Source organism: Mucor mucedo (assembly GCF_025094135.1).
Source record: "Mucor mucedo strain NRRL 3635 chromosome Unknown EV154scaffold_3, whole genome shotgun sequence".
Lineage (NCBI taxonomy): Eukaryota > Fungi > Mucoromycota > Mucoromycetes > Mucorales > Mucoraceae > Mucor > Mucor mucedo.
This window is the reverse complement of record NW_026252287.1, coordinates 21,213-40,076: the sequence shown is the minus strand read 5'-3', so window position 1 is coordinate 40,076 and position 18,864 is coordinate 21,213. Positions and strand designations below refer to the sequence as shown.

General features: G+C 37.4%; 7 protein-coding genes across 7 annotated transcripts; 6 read left to right on the top strand and 1 right to left on the bottom strand.

Moving 5' to 3' along the window:
* The first annotated feature begins 1,828 nt into the window (after nucleotides 1-1,828).
* On the top strand, nucleotides 1,829-4,566 carry EV154DRAFT_490705 (Muniscin C-terminal mu homology domain-containing protein). Its single transcript, XM_051599454.1, has 8 exons — nucleotides 1,829-1,921; nucleotides 1,977-2,057; nucleotides 2,119-2,533; nucleotides 2,592-2,802; nucleotides 2,860-3,152; nucleotides 3,210-3,340; nucleotides 3,403-3,564; nucleotides 3,621-4,566. Exons 2-8 carry the CDS (start codon nucleotides 1,993-1,995, stop codon nucleotides 4,435-4,437), a joined length of 2,094 nt encoding a protein of 697 aa, XP_051463155.1. The 5' UTR covers nucleotides 1,829-1,921; nucleotides 1,977-1,992; the 3' UTR covers nucleotides 4,438-4,566.
* Nucleotides 4,567-5,162, top strand: EV154DRAFT_455340 (NUDIX hydrolase domain-like protein). The gene has a single exon (XM_051597339.1). It carries the CDS (start codon nucleotides 4,584-4,586, stop codon nucleotides 5,037-5,039), a length of 456 nt encoding a protein of 151 aa, XP_051463154.1. The 5' UTR covers nucleotides 4,567-4,583; the 3' UTR covers nucleotides 5,040-5,162.
* EV154DRAFT_547017 (uncharacterized protein) lies at nucleotides 5,154-6,295 on the top strand. The gene is made up of 5 exons (XM_051604728.1): nucleotides 5,154-5,538; nucleotides 5,665-5,721; nucleotides 5,773-5,869; nucleotides 5,939-6,029; nucleotides 6,055-6,295. Exons 1-5 carry the CDS (start codon nucleotides 5,465-5,467, stop codon nucleotides 6,171-6,173), a joined length of 438 nt encoding a protein of 145 aa, XP_051463153.1. The 5' UTR covers nucleotides 5,154-5,464; the 3' UTR covers nucleotides 6,174-6,295.
* EV154DRAFT_411022 (uncharacterized protein) lies at nucleotides 6,292-8,231 on the bottom strand (the record flags this gene model as incomplete). Its single annotated transcript, XM_051595438.1, has 2 exons — nucleotides 6,292-8,110; nucleotides 8,167-8,231. 2 exons carry the CDS (start codon nucleotides 8,229-8,231, stop codon nucleotides 6,292-6,294), a joined length of 1,884 nt encoding a protein of 627 aa, XP_051463152.1.
* Nucleotides 8,232-8,379: 148 nt separating this feature from the next.
* On the top strand, nucleotides 8,380-10,800 carry EV154DRAFT_490701 (uncharacterized protein). Its single transcript, XM_051599453.1, has 8 exons — nucleotides 8,380-8,580; nucleotides 8,642-9,103; nucleotides 9,160-9,193; nucleotides 9,252-9,310; nucleotides 9,373-9,597; nucleotides 9,668-10,039; nucleotides 10,102-10,243; nucleotides 10,296-10,800. Exons 1-8 carry the CDS (start codon nucleotides 8,521-8,523, stop codon nucleotides 10,601-10,603), a joined length of 1,662 nt encoding a protein of 553 aa, XP_051463151.1. The 5' UTR covers nucleotides 8,380-8,520; the 3' UTR covers nucleotides 10,604-10,800.
* Nucleotides 10,801-13,092: 2,292 nt separating this feature from the next.
* On the top strand, nucleotides 13,093-14,447 carry EV154DRAFT_490691 (uncharacterized protein). The gene is made up of 6 exons (XM_051599452.1): nucleotides 13,093-13,168; nucleotides 13,245-13,339; nucleotides 13,398-13,676; nucleotides 13,731-14,030; nucleotides 14,090-14,192; nucleotides 14,254-14,447. Exons 3-6 carry the CDS (start codon nucleotides 13,418-13,420, stop codon nucleotides 14,267-14,269), a joined length of 678 nt encoding a protein of 225 aa, XP_051463150.1. The 5' UTR covers nucleotides 13,093-13,168; nucleotides 13,245-13,339; nucleotides 13,398-13,417; the 3' UTR covers nucleotides 14,270-14,447.
* Nucleotides 14,448-15,506: 1,059 nt separating this feature from the next.
* Nucleotides 15,507-18,854, top strand: EV154DRAFT_490682 (uncharacterized protein). The gene is made up of 5 exons (XM_051599451.1): nucleotides 15,507-15,602; nucleotides 15,657-16,731; nucleotides 16,791-17,918; nucleotides 17,993-18,605; nucleotides 18,669-18,854. The coding sequence occupies exons 1-5, from the start codon at nucleotides 15,562-15,564 to the stop codon at nucleotides 18,782-18,784; spliced, it is 2,973 nt and encodes a 990-aa protein (XP_051463149.1). The 5' UTR covers nucleotides 15,507-15,561; the 3' UTR covers nucleotides 18,785-18,854.
* Nucleotides 18,855-18,864: the final 10 nt, after the last annotated feature.

The window sequence follows — 18,864 nt, the reverse complement described above, 5'->3', positions numbered from 1 at the left end:
TGAAAAAGATATATAATTGTGATATTGCGGCTGCGGCTAGTCTTTGCTATAGGAGGGCGACCTCCTAGGCAGAGTGCTTGAGTTTTTGGAACTCACGAACCGTGAATAGCTGGGATTGGACTGTAAATAGGTGCAATCATACTGGTCTGCTGGTCTTCTGGCCAGAATTCCTGTAAGTGGTTTAAAAAAATACGTTTGAAAAAAATACGGAGGTCTAGACATTTCCGAATTTAACATTTGTTTTTTTTTTGTCTTACAACTCTTTTTTTTTATAACTATGCCATCCAGGGAAGCAATCGCATACCTAAGGCAAAAGTACGAAGTGAAAAGTGCCAAGTTGTTTAGAGGTATGTTTTATTTGGTAAAAAAAATGGCTATATATTGTATATCTGACACTCCAAGTGCGATTCAGGTATCAACAAAGACAAGGCTGCTGATGTTTGTGTTGACTGCAACGAGGTGGGACTGCAACAGCGTATCTCAATAACATAGTTGAACACTTCCAACAAAGAACGTTGTATTGCTTGAAGGTTAAACTCAGGGCTATCTTCAAAGTTAGTTTATAAGTAAATGTCGAAAGGAGAACTCAGTTAGCTAATACAAATTGTTATTATGATAGGAATCCCCTCAGGCAGATTATATCAAGAAGATTTCCGAAGATTACTGCTGGTTAACTGATCGAAGGTTCCCCTATTTGGTCATTTATTTGACCTGGTTGATGTTGTGACGGTATGAAGAACAAGGATACTACGCCTATTAGAAAGAATCTTCCTGGAACCATTTCGGTTTTGTATAGAGAGTTGAAGAAAAGAAGCAAGCTTTTTACATCAGCAATCATTGATATAAATGAGTACTGTACAGGTAAGGTAATATGTATAAAGTCATAAACTACCTGCACCGAAAATAACTTATATTAGGTTTGCAACAAGTGCAAGACAAAGCAGCTTGGGAGTATAGTGCTTTCAGAGGGGAAATATTCCTATAGTATACTCAAATGCAAAAATTGCAGTATATTGTGGAATAGAGATACAAACGCATCTAAAAACATGCTTGACATCTCTCTCTCTCTCTTTATTTGGAATGGCCAAGGTAGACCTGCAGCCTTTACAAGAGAAATCGCCGTCTTGAACACGGTTCAGCCCGCAATGGCTGTTTAGATATTTACAGGTAAATTGTTTACAAACGTGTCCTTATTTGTCTAAAAGCTAACAGTATCAATTTTTTTTTTCTCGTCTTCTCAAGTTAAAAAACTGAAAAGAAAGAAGGCGTGGTAGCCCCCTTTAAAGATCGCTGAGAAAGTGCTACGATTTAGTCACCCCCGAACTTTGTTGAATAAATACACATGGCGTAACTAACCATACAACCATTAGCTTATAATGTTTTGATAGGATTAGTAACAAAAGCAAGCCATTGAACAGAAATGATACACAAGAAGAGAGTGATACAAGAATAAACTTGAATTCAAACTTGTATTTTTTTACCCAGCAATTTTTATAGTGGGAAAACTATTTTCAAAAAGGTCTATAATTAACCTTTTCTGGCTCCCACTGTTTATTTTTTTTTCCCTCTCTTTTTTTTTTTTCTTTTACTTTGCCTTTTCTCTCCCATTCCATTCCTTTTTTCTTTCTCCTCTCTTTTTTTTTTCATTTCGAAGAAAAAAAAAAAAAAAAAGAGGAATTAACTTAATATTCAACACTTCTTCTAAGAAACCATGTCAAATGAATTATATGTAGATACGTTTATTGTAAGACAATAGTTTGAATATTAGTGTTTTCTCATCTGATGACGGTTTCGAGATGAATTTTATTAAAACTGTTTGAAAATAGACTGAACGCCCCAGGAACGGGATTGATTCCCCGCATGTACGTCTTGTCTCTGCCTTAAAGTTAAATGATGAATTAGCAGACTACTTTCGAGACCGGTAATATACACACTCTATCTGACACTCTTTTATAACTAACCAAACCAAAAACTAGAGCACAAATAGAAGACATGTACGCCAAAAGTATTGCCAAACTCACAAGGAAAAACTATATTTCCAACAAATCCGCACTCGGGTAACATAATAGAGAGAGAGAGAAAGACGACTTTAAATAATGCTGATGAAATTAAATGTAGAACTTTTTTACCGTTATGGGAGATGCTTCAACTTGAACTTTCTCGAGCTGCTTCCATCCATACCGAATATGCAACGAGTATTCTTGAAAATGTCGAACAACCTCTCCGATCCTGTATTCCTTCCAGTAACGATTTTCACGAAATACAACGTATGGATGAACACGTTTCCAGAATAGCGCGAGATTATGATGATTTGGAAATAAAGATTCAAAAACACAAGAAAAGTGCTAAAGGAGAACAAAAGGCAGCTGAATGCATTAAGCAACAGGACTTGAAATTAGCTGAATGGAAACAACATGGTCCCGAGTATTTACATAAACATCAGCTATTGGATGAAGCTCGTTGGAATACTATCAAGTGCACCACAGAAGTCTTTAGTTCACTTCAACAATCCCATGCTCACAAGATTATTGAGGTAAAACAAACCATATATTTTTTGTGTTATGTACATACTGAAAACAAAGATGCTTTAGATGACAGTAAATACGATGACAGCTGCAGAAAATATCAAGGTTAATGATGAAATTGCTGCATTCTGTGCATCTACAAGTCATCCTCCTTCACATAATCATCATCAGCATGAGCCTCAAGATCTGCTCACTATCGATCAAATCGTACCTGAACCTTCCATCTCCGATTCCAGTCTGAAACATCCTCCCTCTGTCAAAAAAGAAAAGAAACGATGTAAGTTTTCTTTTTTTACATTACACTGAACATCTTAACTAATTGACAATCAAACAGTTTTTCAGTCTTTGGTGTCTATGAGACGTAAGCCGAAATCAGAAAACGGTGGTCATATTTCACTAGATCAACCTGTTCATGGTCGTCAACGTAGCTTCAGTAATGCAGGTAGTTTTGTCGAAAGTCTTCATTCTATCAATACCCATAGTACAGCCGATGAGTTGGGTAAATCCACAAGTACCAACGCTATGGATCTTTCCACTCCCGGTTCACCTACTTCCAACACTCCTTCACTTCGTAAAGCCACTAGTTTCAACGGCAGTATTACTAGTGCATTATCCTCACAACCCGCTGTATGTAAATTTATACATTTAACATCTATTTTCTTTCGCTAAAATATATTACGATAGCCTTTAATTGTGGTGGATTCGGAAGGTTTCTCGATCCCTCCCTCAGATAGAAGCGCATGGCCCATCGAGGCACTCAATACAAAGACAGAATCATTATTAGATTTAGACGATGTTGGATCTGACGGTGGAAGGTAAAGACAAACAAATAAAGTGATTCGCGTATAAATATTGACAACCACCGAAAAAAAAACAGTGTGTTTAGTAGTAATCCACGCATTCGGGTCGATATAAAGAGTGAAGTCACGGAAGAAGATGCTTCTCAATCAGCTGTGGCTCTTACGCGTGTTGTCACCATGTTGAAAGAAAAGAATTCATCTACTGGTCCCAACGCTAGAAGACTTCGTGGGCGTCGCGAGTATGTTTTTCTTATTTAACGGACACGTGTAAAAGCATTACTAATATATGATGTAGGATGCGAGCTACGCAGTTATATTCTGTGGTGGAAGGAGACCAAACATTGGGTAATCCTGCACCTCTATTTAACCCTTTTGAACAAGCTCCTGAAAAGATCGCAGAGGAACCCATAACAGAAGAAAACGTAGTATCACCACAGATCCATGTGGCGATTACAGAAACTTTACATGTGTTATCTAGAGCGGGTGAAGCTGAAAGATCCATGATTTCCGGTGAAGTCAGTATTCAATACGAGGGGCCTATGGATCCTAGTACACCTGTTCTTTTCAAACTTTCCCATGCGGGCACTACGTTTGATACCATAGAGACTGCATTTTTAGAGGAAACATTGGAAGAAAATACGTTTGGGATCCAAACAGGATTATTTACATCGGGTCAATCCAAGGTCTGCATCAAGTATAAAGCACCCTGTCATCAGTTACCCTTGAGCGTGAAACCCATTTGGAAATGCGATAGTGAGAAGAGTCGATTGTTGGTGAAATATCACAAGCATCGTGACTTTTCTCGCTTGGAAAACGTGGTGTTTGCCACTTCTGTCACGGGTCAAGTTCAAAATGCGCTTAGTATTCCTGCTGGTGAACTTGTGTTATCACAAAGTCGTATCATGTGGCATTTGGGCAATCTGGAAGATCCTGCTGAGGCTGTGATTAAGGCACAATTTACCACATTGGAACAAGCGAGTCCACAACCTATTGCGGTTCGTTTTGAACTCGGAGATACGCTTTTAACCGATGTCAATATTATGGCTGACCCTTCTCTTCTTGTTCATACTACCAAGTCTGTAAAAGTTGGCAAATACATTGCCGAAATCTAATCTAATATTTAATAAAGTGCTTTTTTTTATATGTATATATGTGTATACTTGGCTGAGTTAAAAAATTCGAGTCTAACAAGAGGTGGGGTTGCAGGTGGAATGGCGCTGGAAGATTTTCTCTCTTTCAGTGCAAAAAGAAGAGAGAAATGTCAGTACAAAAGGATGTGCTTGTAGGTGTGGGTTGCTTTGTGACATACCGTGATACGGAGAGTGGTAAAGTGCGTTTACTGATTGGAGAGCGAAAGGGGTCGCATGGAGCGAGGACGTTTGGACTTCCAGGAGGTCATCTAGACATGTTTGAAGATTTCGAAAGTTGTGCTCAACGAGAAGTAGCTGAAGAAAGCAACCTGTCACTGCCTAAAAAGGACATTCGATTTATCACGGCGATTAATAGCATCATGCGTGAAGAACAGCGTCATTATGTGACGATTTTTATGTGCTGTCAAATCAAAGCGGAAGCGATTCAAGATGTGCGAGTGATGGAACCTGATAAATTACAGGGAGATTGGCAGTGGATCACACGAGAAGAATTGCCAAAGCTCCCATTATTTTCGCCTTTGCGGCAGTTTGTTGAGGAACAGGATTTGAGCTTTTTAGACTAAAAACGGGGCAGTGTAACCGACCCCTCATCCAGCACCCCACACACACACACACACACAGCTGTGTACATATAAATAATAATAATCATAATAAAAACAGAACAGAAAAAGCTTATAGTGAAGTTGATATAGAATGGCCAAGTAAGTAGTGCTCATCACCCCTCCGCGCGGGATGCTTTCCGGGTTGCATCTTCCGGGGGCATGCTGAAACATGCACATAGGAAAGTCCCTGACTTTTAAAAAGGCTGTATTACTAAAAAAGCATCTTCGGAGGGGTTTATAAAGTGAGTGTGAGAGTGTTTATATGTTATGTTGTGTGTGATGTCAGCCCTTTCTTGTTATTTTTACCCTTTTTTTTTTCTTTTTTTTTTCTTCTTACTCTTCTTCTTCTTCTTTACACATCCTGAACTTTCTTTCTATTTTACGAGATGAGGACAACATTATTTGTAGCTGGCTTCGGAACACGAACACGCGCAAGAGACCTTGCTTACGAATTCGAACGGTAAACTAAAACAATTTTTTCTTTGTTATTCTTTCCCGCACTAGAGTTTAGTCCCACGATTACGAACATTTACGAACAATCTCGGACGAAAGAAAGTAGTGAGAACTAAAACTTTATGTAATCTAGTTATGGTCGACTTGTACGTTGCGATATTCCAGCGCCAAAGACCTTTACAGCCAAAGTGTAAGGTGATTTTTTTATTTTGTAGTAAGCATCTATTAACTCTAGAGATAGGTACGCCTTTGTTGAGTTTGAAGATCCACACGACGCAGAGGATGCTTTTAACGAGATGCACGGGCGACGTATTGACGGATATACCATCAGTGTTCAGGTAAAAAAAAAAAAAAAAATAGAGAGAGATTATTTAAACATGTGATTATTTTGCTGATGTTTAATAAAGTGGGCTCGTAATGCACCTAGTGCATCATGGAGATTGGGAGGACCTACGACGCCACCCAACCCACCACCACCACCACCTCATCACTTGACACGTATACCTTATAATCGATATGAAAGACGACGTTCCATGTCGCCTCCTAGAGGAAGATCTCCCTCTCAATTATATCAACATCATCATCATTCGCGATCACGATCACCTATCCCTACCAGTACTTCAGGTACTTTTCATACCATAAAGCATTCTTCCTCTCCCCCTCCTCCTCCTCCGCAATACAAGAAGCGCTCATTATCGCCCTCCAGACATTATCACAGTCCACCACTCTTATAATAAACTTTCTTTTTTTTTCTTCTTTCTTAAAAACTTTTATTTTCTCCAATGGCTTTCAATACACGTTGTACAAATGGCCGGGTGCGCGCAATTTCACCAACAGGCGTCTTTAACAAGACCGTGATTAATCGCACCAGACCCTGTAAAGCCTTGAATTTAATAGGCGTATTTAAATCCACATGGTACAATAGAATTTCACACGCTTGTTTCAATTCATGAACGCAAGGACGAAAATAACAATCAATCGCCACAATCCAATGATCAAACAATTCGACCAAAGAAAACGCCGCAGTCGTACATCGCTGCACTGACATGGGCGTTGGTAAATAGCTTTGATGTATTAATATCCAATGTCCATGATGTCGAATCCATTGCTTGAACAAACATCGTCGATGCCAGATATTCATGTGTTGTGTACTACTCAGATCCAGCGGAGGTAACTGCTTTTGAAATTCCATTAATCGTTTCTCAATACGTTCAATCGCTTCATACGACGTTTGTTCTTCTTCCGGATGTGTAAAGATCGTACGACGTATATCACGCGTAATTTGACACGTATGAAATTCAATAAACTGAAAAAATGCTTGATGTTCATCCACACCCGCAGACGATAGAGGTGGATTTTTAAAATACGTCGTCGTACTGACATGATCATCCAAATGAATCTCATACGGTTTGTTATGGTAGTGCGACGCTGCTGTGTCTAAAAAATACATGAACCAAAGTAAGGACCGAGCGTATTGTTTCACAATCATCACCGATGGCTTGTATGCTTCCGGAAACATCTCGGCTTGGTCTTGGGAAATACCATCCAATGCATCTTCTCGGTATAACTTTAATGATAACGCCATACGCACTGCCATACCGGAATAAATATATATCACTGATGTATTACCATTCTCGATATGATATAATACTAAATTACATATTGCATGACACGTTGTTAGGCTAGGTGCATCAAAATAAATTGACGATAGCAACCGTTTGGCCCATTTATAATACTGAATAGATAATTTCGTACAGGTTTCTTCGTCCATCCCGTTGTCAAATATCTCTGGATGCCAGTAAAAAGCGTGCGGTAACATGTGACATACAATAGAGGCATACAATAATTGAAAGGAATAAGAAAGTCCGGTAGGATCCATCAAGACATCTGTAAACAAAATGTCAAAGGGCTGCACTGCACCATATAACAAACAATTCTTGTACAGGGACAATAAACGTTGAACCAATTGTGTTGGTAATAATTCTGGCATGGTATTTTCATCTTGGTCATCATTCTCTCCTTCCTTTTCTTGTTCTGCCATGGCTCTCATTTGAATAGCATCGTCCTCCGTGTCCTCACCGTCATTGACATTAGGCCTGAGACTGGTAAAATGAGAAAGTCTGACGTTTGGAAAAATGGAGTGGTTACGAACCAACCAAATTGGTTTTTTATGCTGGTCAGGTTGAGGGTATAAAGTAAGTGCATTGGTATTTTCTCGAGCGAATTGAATCAAGGTGGAATAGATATCAGTAACATGATACATGTGTGTGTCAATGGACAGACCGGCTGTCCCGGGAGTAGTACGATGAATATTCCAGCCTTGTAAGGCATCTGTCTGAATGGTGGATTGGTTGGTCACTGCTGCTGTCGAACTGGAGGTTGTCTTAACCATATCTTCAATATTTCCAAACTCGTCTAGCAACGAATGAATCTGATCTTCTAGGCCTGCAAAACGATCACGTAAAGCCGTGCTTTCTAAATCTCCTGGGATTTCCAAGTATGTACATTCGACTCCTGCTGTCGTACATTGTTCGCACGTTGGTCTTGACCGTGAGCATTTAGACCGGTGTTTACGGCATCTATTGAGAGTCTTTATTACTTCTTTTTCGCCTTATTCTCTTTATTCTGTTTTTACCTTTGACAAGAGAGTGCCATACGGGCTCTTCTTTTCACTGGACGCTGTTCAGCCTCACTGTCCATTAATGTAATGATTAACAACAGAAAATAAAAAAAACTTTTTGTTTGTGCACTCCGGTTTTCTTTTTTTCTTCGAAACAAATCTTTGTGTAGCACCAACAGATGAATTTTTCTCAGGCTTTTTTGCATCAATCCTGAGAAAAAAAAAACGATGATGTAGACTTTTATTTTTTTTATTTTTTGTGGTGCATACATTCATAATGAAAACAAATATGCGGGTTGGACATATAAAATTAAAAAAAAAATTCTTTGTCTTTCTTTTCTCTTTCTTTAATAACGAAGAAGAAAAAAAATGTTAAAGAATAGCATGCATCAGAAACAAGCAGCTTCTGAAAGCAATACAACTTCCAAGGTGAGAAAGAACGTTTTATTAATCAAAAGAGAGAAAATGGCACTGAACCTTACCTAAACAGTTTGTATTGACCGATGAACATGTCGTACTTTACATTCAAACGTTTTTTAAAGTCTCACCTCGTTGTGCTACAGGCGCCGCACCTGCTGGTGAATGGCTTCAGTTCTTGGAACTTTACAACGAACGCGAAGGTCATTACATCTTGACAGATCAACAAATGGACACCGTTCGTCCTTACTGTCAGATCAATGCTGAGGTAGAAATGACCCCAGAAGACTTTATTACTCTTATTTATCTCGTTCGTCACAACCTCACACAACCTACACATCCAATTACACACTCAGATACACACCCAAATACACCATCACCACCATCAGCTGGGCAATCCAGTCGTAAAGAAGATGAAATCACACCGCAAATGAGTGTTTCCACCAAACAATTATTGGACTCTAGACCTCGATCTTCTAAACTCATCTCCAGAAGTTATTTTCGAGCTCAGAACAGTCCCACACATCCCGGCTCGGTAAAGTATTGTTGATATCCATCTATATTACATAACTAATGAAAACAACATAAAAGGATGACGACTTTTCAACTTTATCTAGGAAATCAGGTGCGGTTTTTTTAAAATAATAACAACAACAAATAATTAATAATATATGATATTTTAGAGTATTCAAATGATGACTTTTCCAATCATCATCTTAATCCCGCTTATGCTGGCGAATCAGTAAGACACCTTTTGTTCACATGGGCATACAGAGAAATATTAAATTGTTTATGTATTTGTAGGATTCTAATGATTTAGTCGAAACATTGAAAAGAGATAAATCGATGGCTATAAAATTAAACAAAGAATATGAGTCTACAATTAAAAGCTTGATTAGTGAACATTCCGCTCGTATCAATCAACTACAATCAAAGTATGAGAATTTATCTATTGAATCTAATCAACTCAAAGCATTGATCTCTACCCAAAAGAACAAGGAAAGAGAAAGACTGGATAAGATATCAGAGGTAATAAATAAAAAGATCTACACATATGATCAAATATTTACATTTATAAATATTTACATTTATATAAAAGATGCAAAGTATTGTTGCTGAATCAGATATGAAGCTATCAAATGCTTTAAAGAAACAACAATCCAAGGATGAAGAAATCGACATGTATAGGGAAAAACTTGCTGAATTGGAACATAATTTCGAAATAGCCAACAAAAACTTGGCAGATATCTCTCAAAAACTCTCCCATGAACAAGAAACTGTCCGAGCTCTCCAACTCGATACAAAAAAAACTCAAAAGGCCTATGAAAAGGAAACTCAATCTGTTAGGGATCTTAAAGAAAAGCTGCGACATCAGAAAAGAGAACAGGGAGTTTTATTAGAGCTCGTGGAGAAACAAAAAGCAGAATTACGTGAACTCGATATGAATACTCAATTGGGTACTTCCGTAGCAGTAAGTTCACCCTTTATACGTTACATGCTTTCTTTTCATATATTTCTATCTCTTCTTTATAGGTTTCAGTCGCCGAAGCTTCCTTGGCTTTAGAAAAAGCGGATGCCGAGATTAAGGATTATCAAGACAAGATAGCCTCATTGGAGTCCAAGTTAAAGGAGAATGAGCGACAAATCAGCGAATACGAAGAGCAAATGCACAAAGGTAAATTACTTAATTTATGAATACAGCCTCTTTAAACTAACCCCACAAAAAGACCAAGAAATTATGGAGGCTTTCGTTCAATCACAAACGAGCCAAGATAATGCCATGGACAAGTTAAAGACAGACTTCAGCACTCAACATCAAAAGATGTCTATTATCCAATCATTGGTTTCCTTTAAAGACAAATGCTTAAAGAGAAACAAAATCACCAACTGTATGAACGTGTTGTCCTGGTCATTTTTCCTCTACCATGTCTTATTAGTGATTGCCAACATGTATGCCTATGGAAATTCTGACAATATTCGTATGAATCCTGTATTTGACTTATTGGAGCGCTTGGATGACTGGTACACCATGTAAAACAAATCTTAATTTCTCTTCAATGTCTATATATCCATCAACTTCATTCTGTACCATACTATATCTTTCTTTCCATTCTTACGCAGCATACTCAGCTTTTTCTTTCTTCTATACTAATCAATATTAATAAAAACCTAACAACGTCTGTCAGTTTCCATAGGGAACAATGACTGTATTGTTTGTTGTTTATCGCATGATCTTTCCCTGCTTTATTTCTCTCTCACATGGGATTTCTTTGTTTCCCATCATGTTATACAATGAATATCACAAGGGAAGGGGAAGGGGGACCCACACACTATTTTTATTTTTTTTTAGTTGAACAATTGATCTTTTTTCTTTTAGCCTGATCAACTCACACTAAATGAGTAAACAAACATTGAAATATCATTATCCTATATTCATGTGATAACATCTTATTATTTGTAGCTATTTTTCTTTGTTCTGGGTTAACATTCCTATTTAAACAATAGAATGGCTTTTTATACCTTCAATTAGGTTGCCTTCACGTAATTTAGAACAGGTAAGTTCTCTGTATGTATCTCTCAAGTCTACTATATTGAGCTCATCCTGCATGGGACTTGGAGTAGTTGAGCTTTTAGGCCCACTCGATTTTTTTCTGCGTAACCCTCAGTGGTATTCTAGCAATTGAATCAAAGATCAGCTTTGCCTCTGTCATAAGTTTTTTTTTTTTTCTTGTCAGTAAAAGTTTTGCTTACTTATTTTTTCTTGGTTAATGATCATATGTTTTTTGTCAAGTAGCAGCATTGGGCAACGGCTAACCCAAAGGGAGCTTCAAAGTCGATTTTAAACTCCGTTTATATTGTTGTGTGATATGGTAGCACGAGTCACGTAGAGAGGTTAAGGAACAAGTAAGAACTAACAATCGATCAAACGTTTTGGAACCAATTTGAGATTATATCCCCTTTACGTCACCTTTCTCATGCCTATCCCTATACCCACCCACATCGTCAATATAAAGTCGTAAAACTTGAAACCTAATAAAATTAAGTCCTTTTACAACCCCAATTCGCGCGATATCTAATACTTTCCAGTCGACGTTGGGAAGTTAGATTATAGTCAAGGAAGAGTAACAAAAGAACGATTTATTAAGCCTTCAGGTAATTGAAATCCCTATACAACAGTTGGTGATGTTTTGTTAGAAACCACCACCACCACCATGTCTTGGTTTCTATTGTAACCATGAGAAAGGTTTAAAAAAGACTCTGGGATACCAGTGTTGGCCTAAATTATTAAACTTTGATATTCTACCTGTAGACATTATATATGCTTAGCCTGTTAATAAGAAGTGATGATGTTATGGAAACGAGATATGTATGGTGCCAAAATCATGTAGGCCCATCTCTAAGTAGATAAGCCCCCTCCCTTCTGCCACTGATTGTCAAATAGGTAGAATTGCTGTTTCAATCTACGGGGCATCTACAGAATTTTAGTTTAAAATGAGACGATTGGGCATTCATTTTGAGACGGTTTTCACTTTCTTTTTGGGACATGTACGAGACGAACTACTTTTCGTTTTGAGATGCATTTTGACGTTCAAACTTTTTCCGTCCAATCAATTTTCTTTTTTTTAGTTCAATCAAATTTTGCTCTGCCATTCCAATTTTTATAACTCTATTCAAGCATCTTTATCTTGGGTAAATAAAAAATAATAAACAAAAGTTTATTTGTGAAGTGTTCGATTCCCCGTAAGTCACAGGAGTATCTACCTTTACCAAAATGATAAAATGATAAAAAATGAACCAGGTTCAATAAAACAGTTAATCTGCTTTTTCGCTCCAGCACATAATGAGCATAACTCGTGATCAAGCTGTTTGCAGGTTTTTTTGTGAAGACTATAGCAAGGAAAATGCAGCAAAATTGTCTAAAAGGATTGAATAATTAGGCACTTTCGACGTGTGTTATGAAAATGATTCTAACCGACCTGTTCTTGTGCATTTAAGAGAAATGTCTAGACCCCCGTATTTTTTCCAAACGTATTTTTTATAATCACGCGATGGTCTCCACGTCGATTGAAATGCCATATCATCTAAACTTCATGGGATGATCGATTTCTGTTTTCCATAGAATCTGCTTCACTGTCATTACAAGCTACTACTGGAACGCAGATAGACAATTACCAAGCTCTGACTTGCTTGGGAGGTTTTTGCAAGTGTTTCTGTTTTAAGTAAAAGCTCATACATAATGGATGATTGAATAGACAAATGAAACCATCCTGACATAAGCTTGTTTATCTATAAATAAAGCTGGTTCACACACTTTATTCTTCTCCTTTTCTTTTCCCTTAACATACTTCTTTTATCGTATGAAAGTAACCGATCACGTAAAAGGGTTTGTTTAGTAGTGACTCTTGTTTCTTTGAAAAGAAGCTAAATTGAAAAAGATATATAATTGTGATATTGCGGCTGCGGCTAGTCTTTGCTATAGGAGGGCGACCTCCTAGGCAGAGTTCTTGAGTTTTTGAAACTCACGAACCGTGAATGGCTGTGATTGCACTGTAAATGGTTGTGAATATACTGGCCTGCTAGTCTTCTGGCCGGAATTCCTGTAAGTGGTAAAAAAAAAAAAAAAAAAAAAAAACGTTTGAAAAAAATACGGAGGTCTAGACATATCCGCATTTAAGCGTTATTCGGAACGATCCGACAACTTTTAAACGTTATTTAAGTGAATGCTCAATTGTGGACCTTGAGAATAAAGTAGGAGCAAAAGCTGAACTTGGTAAATACTGAAAGATACATGATATTCCTCATATTTTGACGCTAAAATTTTAATTTAGTTACAGAACGAGAAGTAATCATGTTTCTAAATGAAGTTTACAAAACTACAGATCCTAAAAATGAAGCTCTCTATTCTATGCAAGAAATTGAAACAAAAGAAGTATATGAATCGGTTATTTCAAAAGCTGAATTCATGAGCAAAAAATCTGAAATAGGATTTGCAAGTTGGTGTTCCAAAAGAAAGGTTAATTTTATTGGTATGCCACACACTAGGAAGAGACGTAGAGGTTTAAATCTTCGCTTTAGGACACTTTATGTGATGAAACATGAGTTTAGAGGTAACACACTATTGTAGTTTCTGGGAAATACCATTACTTATTCTCTATTGATAGAGAATATTATAAAATCCATCACAACAGCTATTCCACATTATCAAAATCACATTAGCTCTTTAAAAAAACAAGGATACAGCATCATTGGCTATGCTAGGAAGTCCGTTGGATTCAACAATGACAATAATAGAAAAAGCCTCTTAAATGGTATGGTGCAGTGCCTGAAAGAAAGATCACTATGTGACAAGGTCTTCGTATCATGTTCTTGTTCGGCCGGTGATGAACTTACGTCAAGAGATATGAATGCTAACACTGTTGGCTTGCTAAATGAATTGATAGGTGTAGATGGAGATACCCAATGTATTTGTTAACTTGTGAATGATTATCAACAACAAGACTAATAATGATATTTTTATTAGCTATGCTTTCCTATATAAATTCATCCGAAATAGACATTTGTCTTGTCGTCATAGATTTTGCAGGACTTTCCACAAACAAAAATGATATACACAGATTTTTCAGGTGAGTTAAATTGCATACAAAAAAGTCAGCTTTAGTTACACTTCTAACACACCTTTGTTAGTATTCATAAAAATTAAAGACAGTTATTGTTGACAAATTACTTGATGACAGCAAATTCCACGAATTTAAGAGAGAAGCTGTGTTGAATGACCCAACAGTGTTATCATCTTTTGATTGTAGACCAGCACCAGTTCAAAGATCCACAAAAGCATAAAAACTTCACTGTGCCATATTGTTATACCAAAAGCATTATCCTTTTTAAAATTATACTTTTATTAATCTTTTATGGCTTCAAATTGGATGATAATTGTACATGTTTACTAAAATTTTCATATCATTCACATGCAGACAAAAATTCAAGTTGATTTATTTAGCCGAGTTACTAAATGGCACTGTGTTGCCATTGCATGTCTCTTCATTCGAAGAGTTGTAGGTTTTAAAAATTGGAGATTGAGAACGTATGTCGGCGATATTGAGTAGAACAGGTCGGTTAGAATCATTTTCATAACACGCGTCGAAAGTGCCAAATTCTTCAATCCTTTTAGACAATTTTGCTGCATTTTCCTTGCTATAGTCTTCACAAAAAAACCTGCAAACAGCTTGATCATGAGTTATGCTCATTATTTGCTGGAGCGAAAAAGCAGATTAACTGTTTTATTGAACCTGGTTCATTTTTTTGTTGAACCCGGCAAAGGTAGATAGTTCGTCTCATTTTAATGTCATTATTATTACCAGATCGTCTCAAAATGAATGTTAAATCGTCTCATTTTAGACTAAAATCCTGTATTTTACGCGTCTACCCCGTTTTTGATTCGCTCCAATTTTTAGAATTCTGTACCAAGTGACCGGTGTCAAAATTCTAAATCATGCCTTTTTTTCTGGTTACACATGCACATTTTCATAAGGAGTGCTTTGTTTGTTCATTTAAGTCGTCACTCGGAGTTGTGTTTCCCCTTCATAACATTGCTTTTCACCGGCTAATGTGTACCTTTTCTTTAGTACTTTAATTAAACTTTATGAATAACTCCAAAAAAAAAAAAAAAAAAAAAAAAAACTGTCATTTCAAAATCCGTAGCCATAATTGGCTATTGGTGACAGGTGTTTCGCAAGACCCTTTTTATAAACTAAGAAAAAAAAAGGGCTGTAATAGCTTTCTCTGTTTATTATTATTGTTATACAAGGCGATAGAAAGAAAAAAAAAGTTTCAAACCAAGTACTTTTGTTTCATTGTTAATAGTTCCATGCACTCATCTCAAATACAGAATCCAGGTAAATTCCGCACTAGCCTGATTAACAATGACACTAATAAGAACGAAAAAAAAAAAAAAAAAAAAAAAAACTTTTTGAACTAGATGAAAATCTGTTGCAAATGAAAGACTCAATGACAGAAGAAGACATTGTAGAACAAAGGTATACAAGAATTTATACGTTTCAAGAAGATATTTGATTTTGACACAATCGTAGATTATGTAATGATTCCACACCAAAATCCACAGGATCCTCTGAAAACGATGATAATAACGAGCTGGCTTCACAAAGCTTTGAACGATTTCGGGAACACATCAAGAAAGATGAAAATGGTAAAATAGAAGCAACAGCAGAGCCAGCCCATTTTCCACGCCCTACAGATTCGATTGCAGAATATTGTTCAGAGTCCCTTTACAGCTATAGTTTCACCCCACTATCTCGAGTCACCAAAGCCGCCAAAATCAAAAGGCAAATATTGAGCCGTGGTATGGATTATATGCAGCGTCTCCGATGGAAAACCGGAGAAAGGGACACAGGAAGAAGGTTTTCGCAACCGGATATTGGTGTATTAGATGACTGGACAAATGAAGGCTCCGGTAGATTAAACGGATATCCCTCCATGGTAGATATGATTGCAGCTGCCAACAATTATTCGCCTTCATCTCCCCTTCAGCACCAAAACACTCATAGTGCATCCGTAAGCCCCGTAACACCGACACGACCTACGCTTAACGAAACAGAGCCACCTGAAGTTGATGCAGAAGGATTTCATCTGGGTAGAAGGCAAACAATCGAGGTCGTAAACAATTTACCGCCCATTTATGAAATTCCTAAGCCCTCTCATGTACCCGTCTCTTCACAATACACTCGCGCACTACATGCCCCATCGAGATTTTTACCACAGAGCCAATCTATTTTGACCACAGACGCTCAGGCTACGATTCTGCTGTTTAATGATGTAGCGAGTCTTTGTTTCGGCATTGATAAATCGTATATTGGAAAAAGTATTATACCAGCAATTGAGGAACCTTTCCAAAGTCAAATCAGCAGCATATTGGATAGAAGACGAAAATTGGCAGCAAACACATCTGAATCAGAAAAGGAGCGTGTGGGTAAGGGACTTGTGTTGGTATGTGGAATTGTAGTGCCCATCCGAAAAATCAATGGCGAAGGCTCTTCCGCTGCTTCCCTTTGGTTGAAGGAAAAAATAACGGACGAGGGAAAGTGTGTGTATATTTGGATTTTTGAAGAGATTTACGAAACGTCTTTGACAGCTTATTTGGATGATGAGGTAAATAGAAGGTATATTTGAATTTTTTGGGAGTATCATCAACAAACAGTGGTTATTAGGGTAATATTACAAAACTTGATGGCACAACAAAGGAATTATTTGGATATGAACCAGGTCAAGTCATCGGAAAGCCTATTACTTTGCTGATACCTTCCTTATCTGACGAAACCAAAGTCAAGCCTAGCGTTGATTTACACAAGATTGACAAGCTAAAGTTCTATGGAGGGCGATCTACAAAGGACATTAGTTTCCCCGTCATGGTCAACATCATACCTTCGAGCAACATTTTAAAAATCGTCTCGTTACCATCCATTGCAGGGCTTATTACTGTTCACGAAGATGGAAAGATACAAAGTATCAATCCTGTGCCTGCGAAATATCTGTTTGGGTATTCCACCGAGAGATTAATAGAGAATTTCAACATTGATCAAATTATTCCACAATTTTCGGATATTGTAGCAGGCCTAAGAAGTTGTGACCTCTTACAGTCTTGCTGCACTGTGAACAATCACGCTTGCAGATGGGCGATATCCGATATGTGTACAGCTGGAGCATACAAGTCTACAGAAGTGTGTCAGTCATTAAAGAAACTGGAGCGTCTTCCCTCGATCAGCTTAAATGGTCAAAAATTACCATTGATATATGCCGTGCATCGCGATGGAAGTCAATTCGAAATACAGTTACAGCTTAGAGTCATAGAAAGCGAAGAAGAAGATTTAATCAGTATTTGGGTCACCTATGATCGAATTCATGCATTTAGAAAAACCCGATCCCAGCGGAAGAAATCTGCAGTCAATATTCCCACAGTGGTTGCACAAAATGACGAACTTCGACATCCTCTAAGTCCTATTGTTGATAATAGTCCACCTATTCAAATAGACACGCCAGAGCCAAAGGAAAAACCTGCAGTGAAAAAAAGACCCCCGGTTAGACCTTATGGCATCTCGTCGTTTGGCTCTGTTGGTAAGGGCAAAGCGCTGTTTCCAACAGCCATGACAACCATGTATGAGGAAAAGGAATATTCGCCAAATTCTTCTTCGGAACAAGTCAACGAACTCGGGATTCAAGAAAAGGAAACGGAACAGACTAAAAAGTCTCCAATAGATGACTATGTCATTGTCGATACATTGGGTGAAGGTGCTTATGGAGCGGCAAAATTGGCATACCGTAAAGATGATCCAACAAAGGTAAGAACGGAAAATATAAATAATGTCTAGTGTGTGGGAGTTTTTTTTTAATTTTTTTTTTTTCTTTTTCATAGGCTAAGGTTGTAATTAAATGTATAGAAAAATCCAAGATTGTCATTGATTCATGGATCAGAGACAGACAATGTGGTCTGATACCTATGGAAATTCATATACTCAAGAAACTACAAGAGCATCCACATGAAAACTGCTGTACTTTGGAAACCTATTTTGAAGACGAGGATATGTATTTTGTGGTGATGAAGATTCATGGAACTAGAAGTATGGATTTGTTTGATTACATAGAACTGAATGAACATATTGCAGAAAACGAGATCAGAGATATATTCAGGGAAGTTGCTCTTGCAGTCAAACATATACATGATCTTCATATAGTGCATCGTGACATCAAGGACGAGAATATATTGCTGGATGAAAATGGTTCAATTCAACTGATTGATTTTGGAAGTGCCGCCTATTTTAGAAAAGGACGTACTTTTGATACCTTTGGTGGAACACTGGATTACTGTGCTCCCGAAATATTAAAAGGAATGACTTATGAAGGCCCACCTCAAGATATTTGGAGTCTGGGTACATTATTATACACTTTAATTTATAGAGAGAATCCATTTTACAATGTGGATGAGATTATGGAACATGATTTAAGAATACCGTTTGTTTTATCAGAGAGTAAGCTATAAGTGTATCATGTACCTGTTTAGGCATTGAACTAGAACTAATGGAATATTATAGGCTCTCTTGATCTAATCAAGAAGATGTTGAATCGCGATGTCGATAAACGTATTAACATAGATCAGGTGCTGGAACACCCTTGGCTCAAGTCATCGCAGTCTAATACAAACCAGTAGTTTAACAATGATTTTGCTTCACGCATGATTATTCTGTAAATAAATAAATCCTTTTTCCCAAAAAAAAAAAAAGTGGTCTA

Coding starts and splice junctions, on each gene's coding strand:
- EV154DRAFT_490691 (XM_051599452.1), top strand. CDS start 13,418: ATGTTTCTAAATGAAGTTTACAAAACTACAGATCCTAAAAATGAAGCT. Junction 13,677..13,730: donor GATGAAACATGAGTTTAGAG/GTAACACACTAT, acceptor CTCTATTGATAG/AGAATATTATAAAATCCATC. Junction 14,031..14,089: donor TGTAGATGGAGATACCCAAT/GTATTTGTTAAC, acceptor TATTTTTATTAG/CTATGCTTTCCTATATAAAT.
- EV154DRAFT_490682 (XM_051599451.1), top strand. CDS start 15,562: ATGAAAGACTCAATGACAGAAGAAGACATTGTAGAACAAAG. Junction 17,919..17,992: donor GTAAAGATGATCCAACAAAG/GTAAGAACGGAA, acceptor TCTTTTTCATAG/GCTAAGGTTGTAATTAAATG. Junction 18,606..18,668: donor ACCGTTTGTTTTATCAGAGA/GTAAGCTATAAG, acceptor GGAATATTATAG/GCTCTCTTGATCTAATCAAG.
- EV154DRAFT_490705 (XM_051599454.1), top strand. CDS start 1,993: ATGTACGCCAAAAGTATTGCCAAACTCACAAGGAAAAACTATATTTCC. Junction 2,058..2,118: donor TCCAACAAATCCGCACTCGG/GTAACATAATAG, acceptor AATTAAATGTAG/AACTTTTTTACCGTTATGGG. Junction 3,565..3,620: donor AGACTTCGTGGGCGTCGCGA/GTATGTTTTTCT, acceptor TATATGATGTAG/GATGCGAGCTACGCAGTTAT.
- EV154DRAFT_547017 (XM_051604728.1), top strand. CDS start 5,465: ATGAGGACAACATTATTTGTAGCTGGCTTCGGAACACGAACACGCGCA. Junction 5,722..5,772: donor AAGACCTTTACAGCCAAAGT/GTAAGGTGATTT, acceptor CTCTAGAGATAG/GTACGCCTTTGTTGAGTTTG. Junction 6,030..6,054: donor ACCACCTCATCACTTGACAC/GTATACCTTATA, acceptor TCGATATGAAAG/ACGACGTTCCATGTCGCCTC.
- EV154DRAFT_490701 (XM_051599453.1), top strand. CDS start 8,521: ATGTTAAAGAATAGCATGCATCAGAAACAAGCAGCTTCTGAAAGCAAT. Junction 9,104..9,159: donor GTCCCACACATCCCGGCTCG/GTAAAGTATTGT, acceptor ACAACATAAAAG/GATGACGACTTTTCAACTTT. Junction 9,194..9,251: donor AACTTTATCTAGGAAATCAG/GTGCGGTTTTTT, acceptor ATGATATTTTAG/AGTATTCAAATGATGACTTT.
- EV154DRAFT_455340 (XM_051597339.1), top strand. CDS start 4,584: ATGTCAGTACAAAAGGATGTGCTTGTAGGTGTGGGTTGCTTTGTGACA.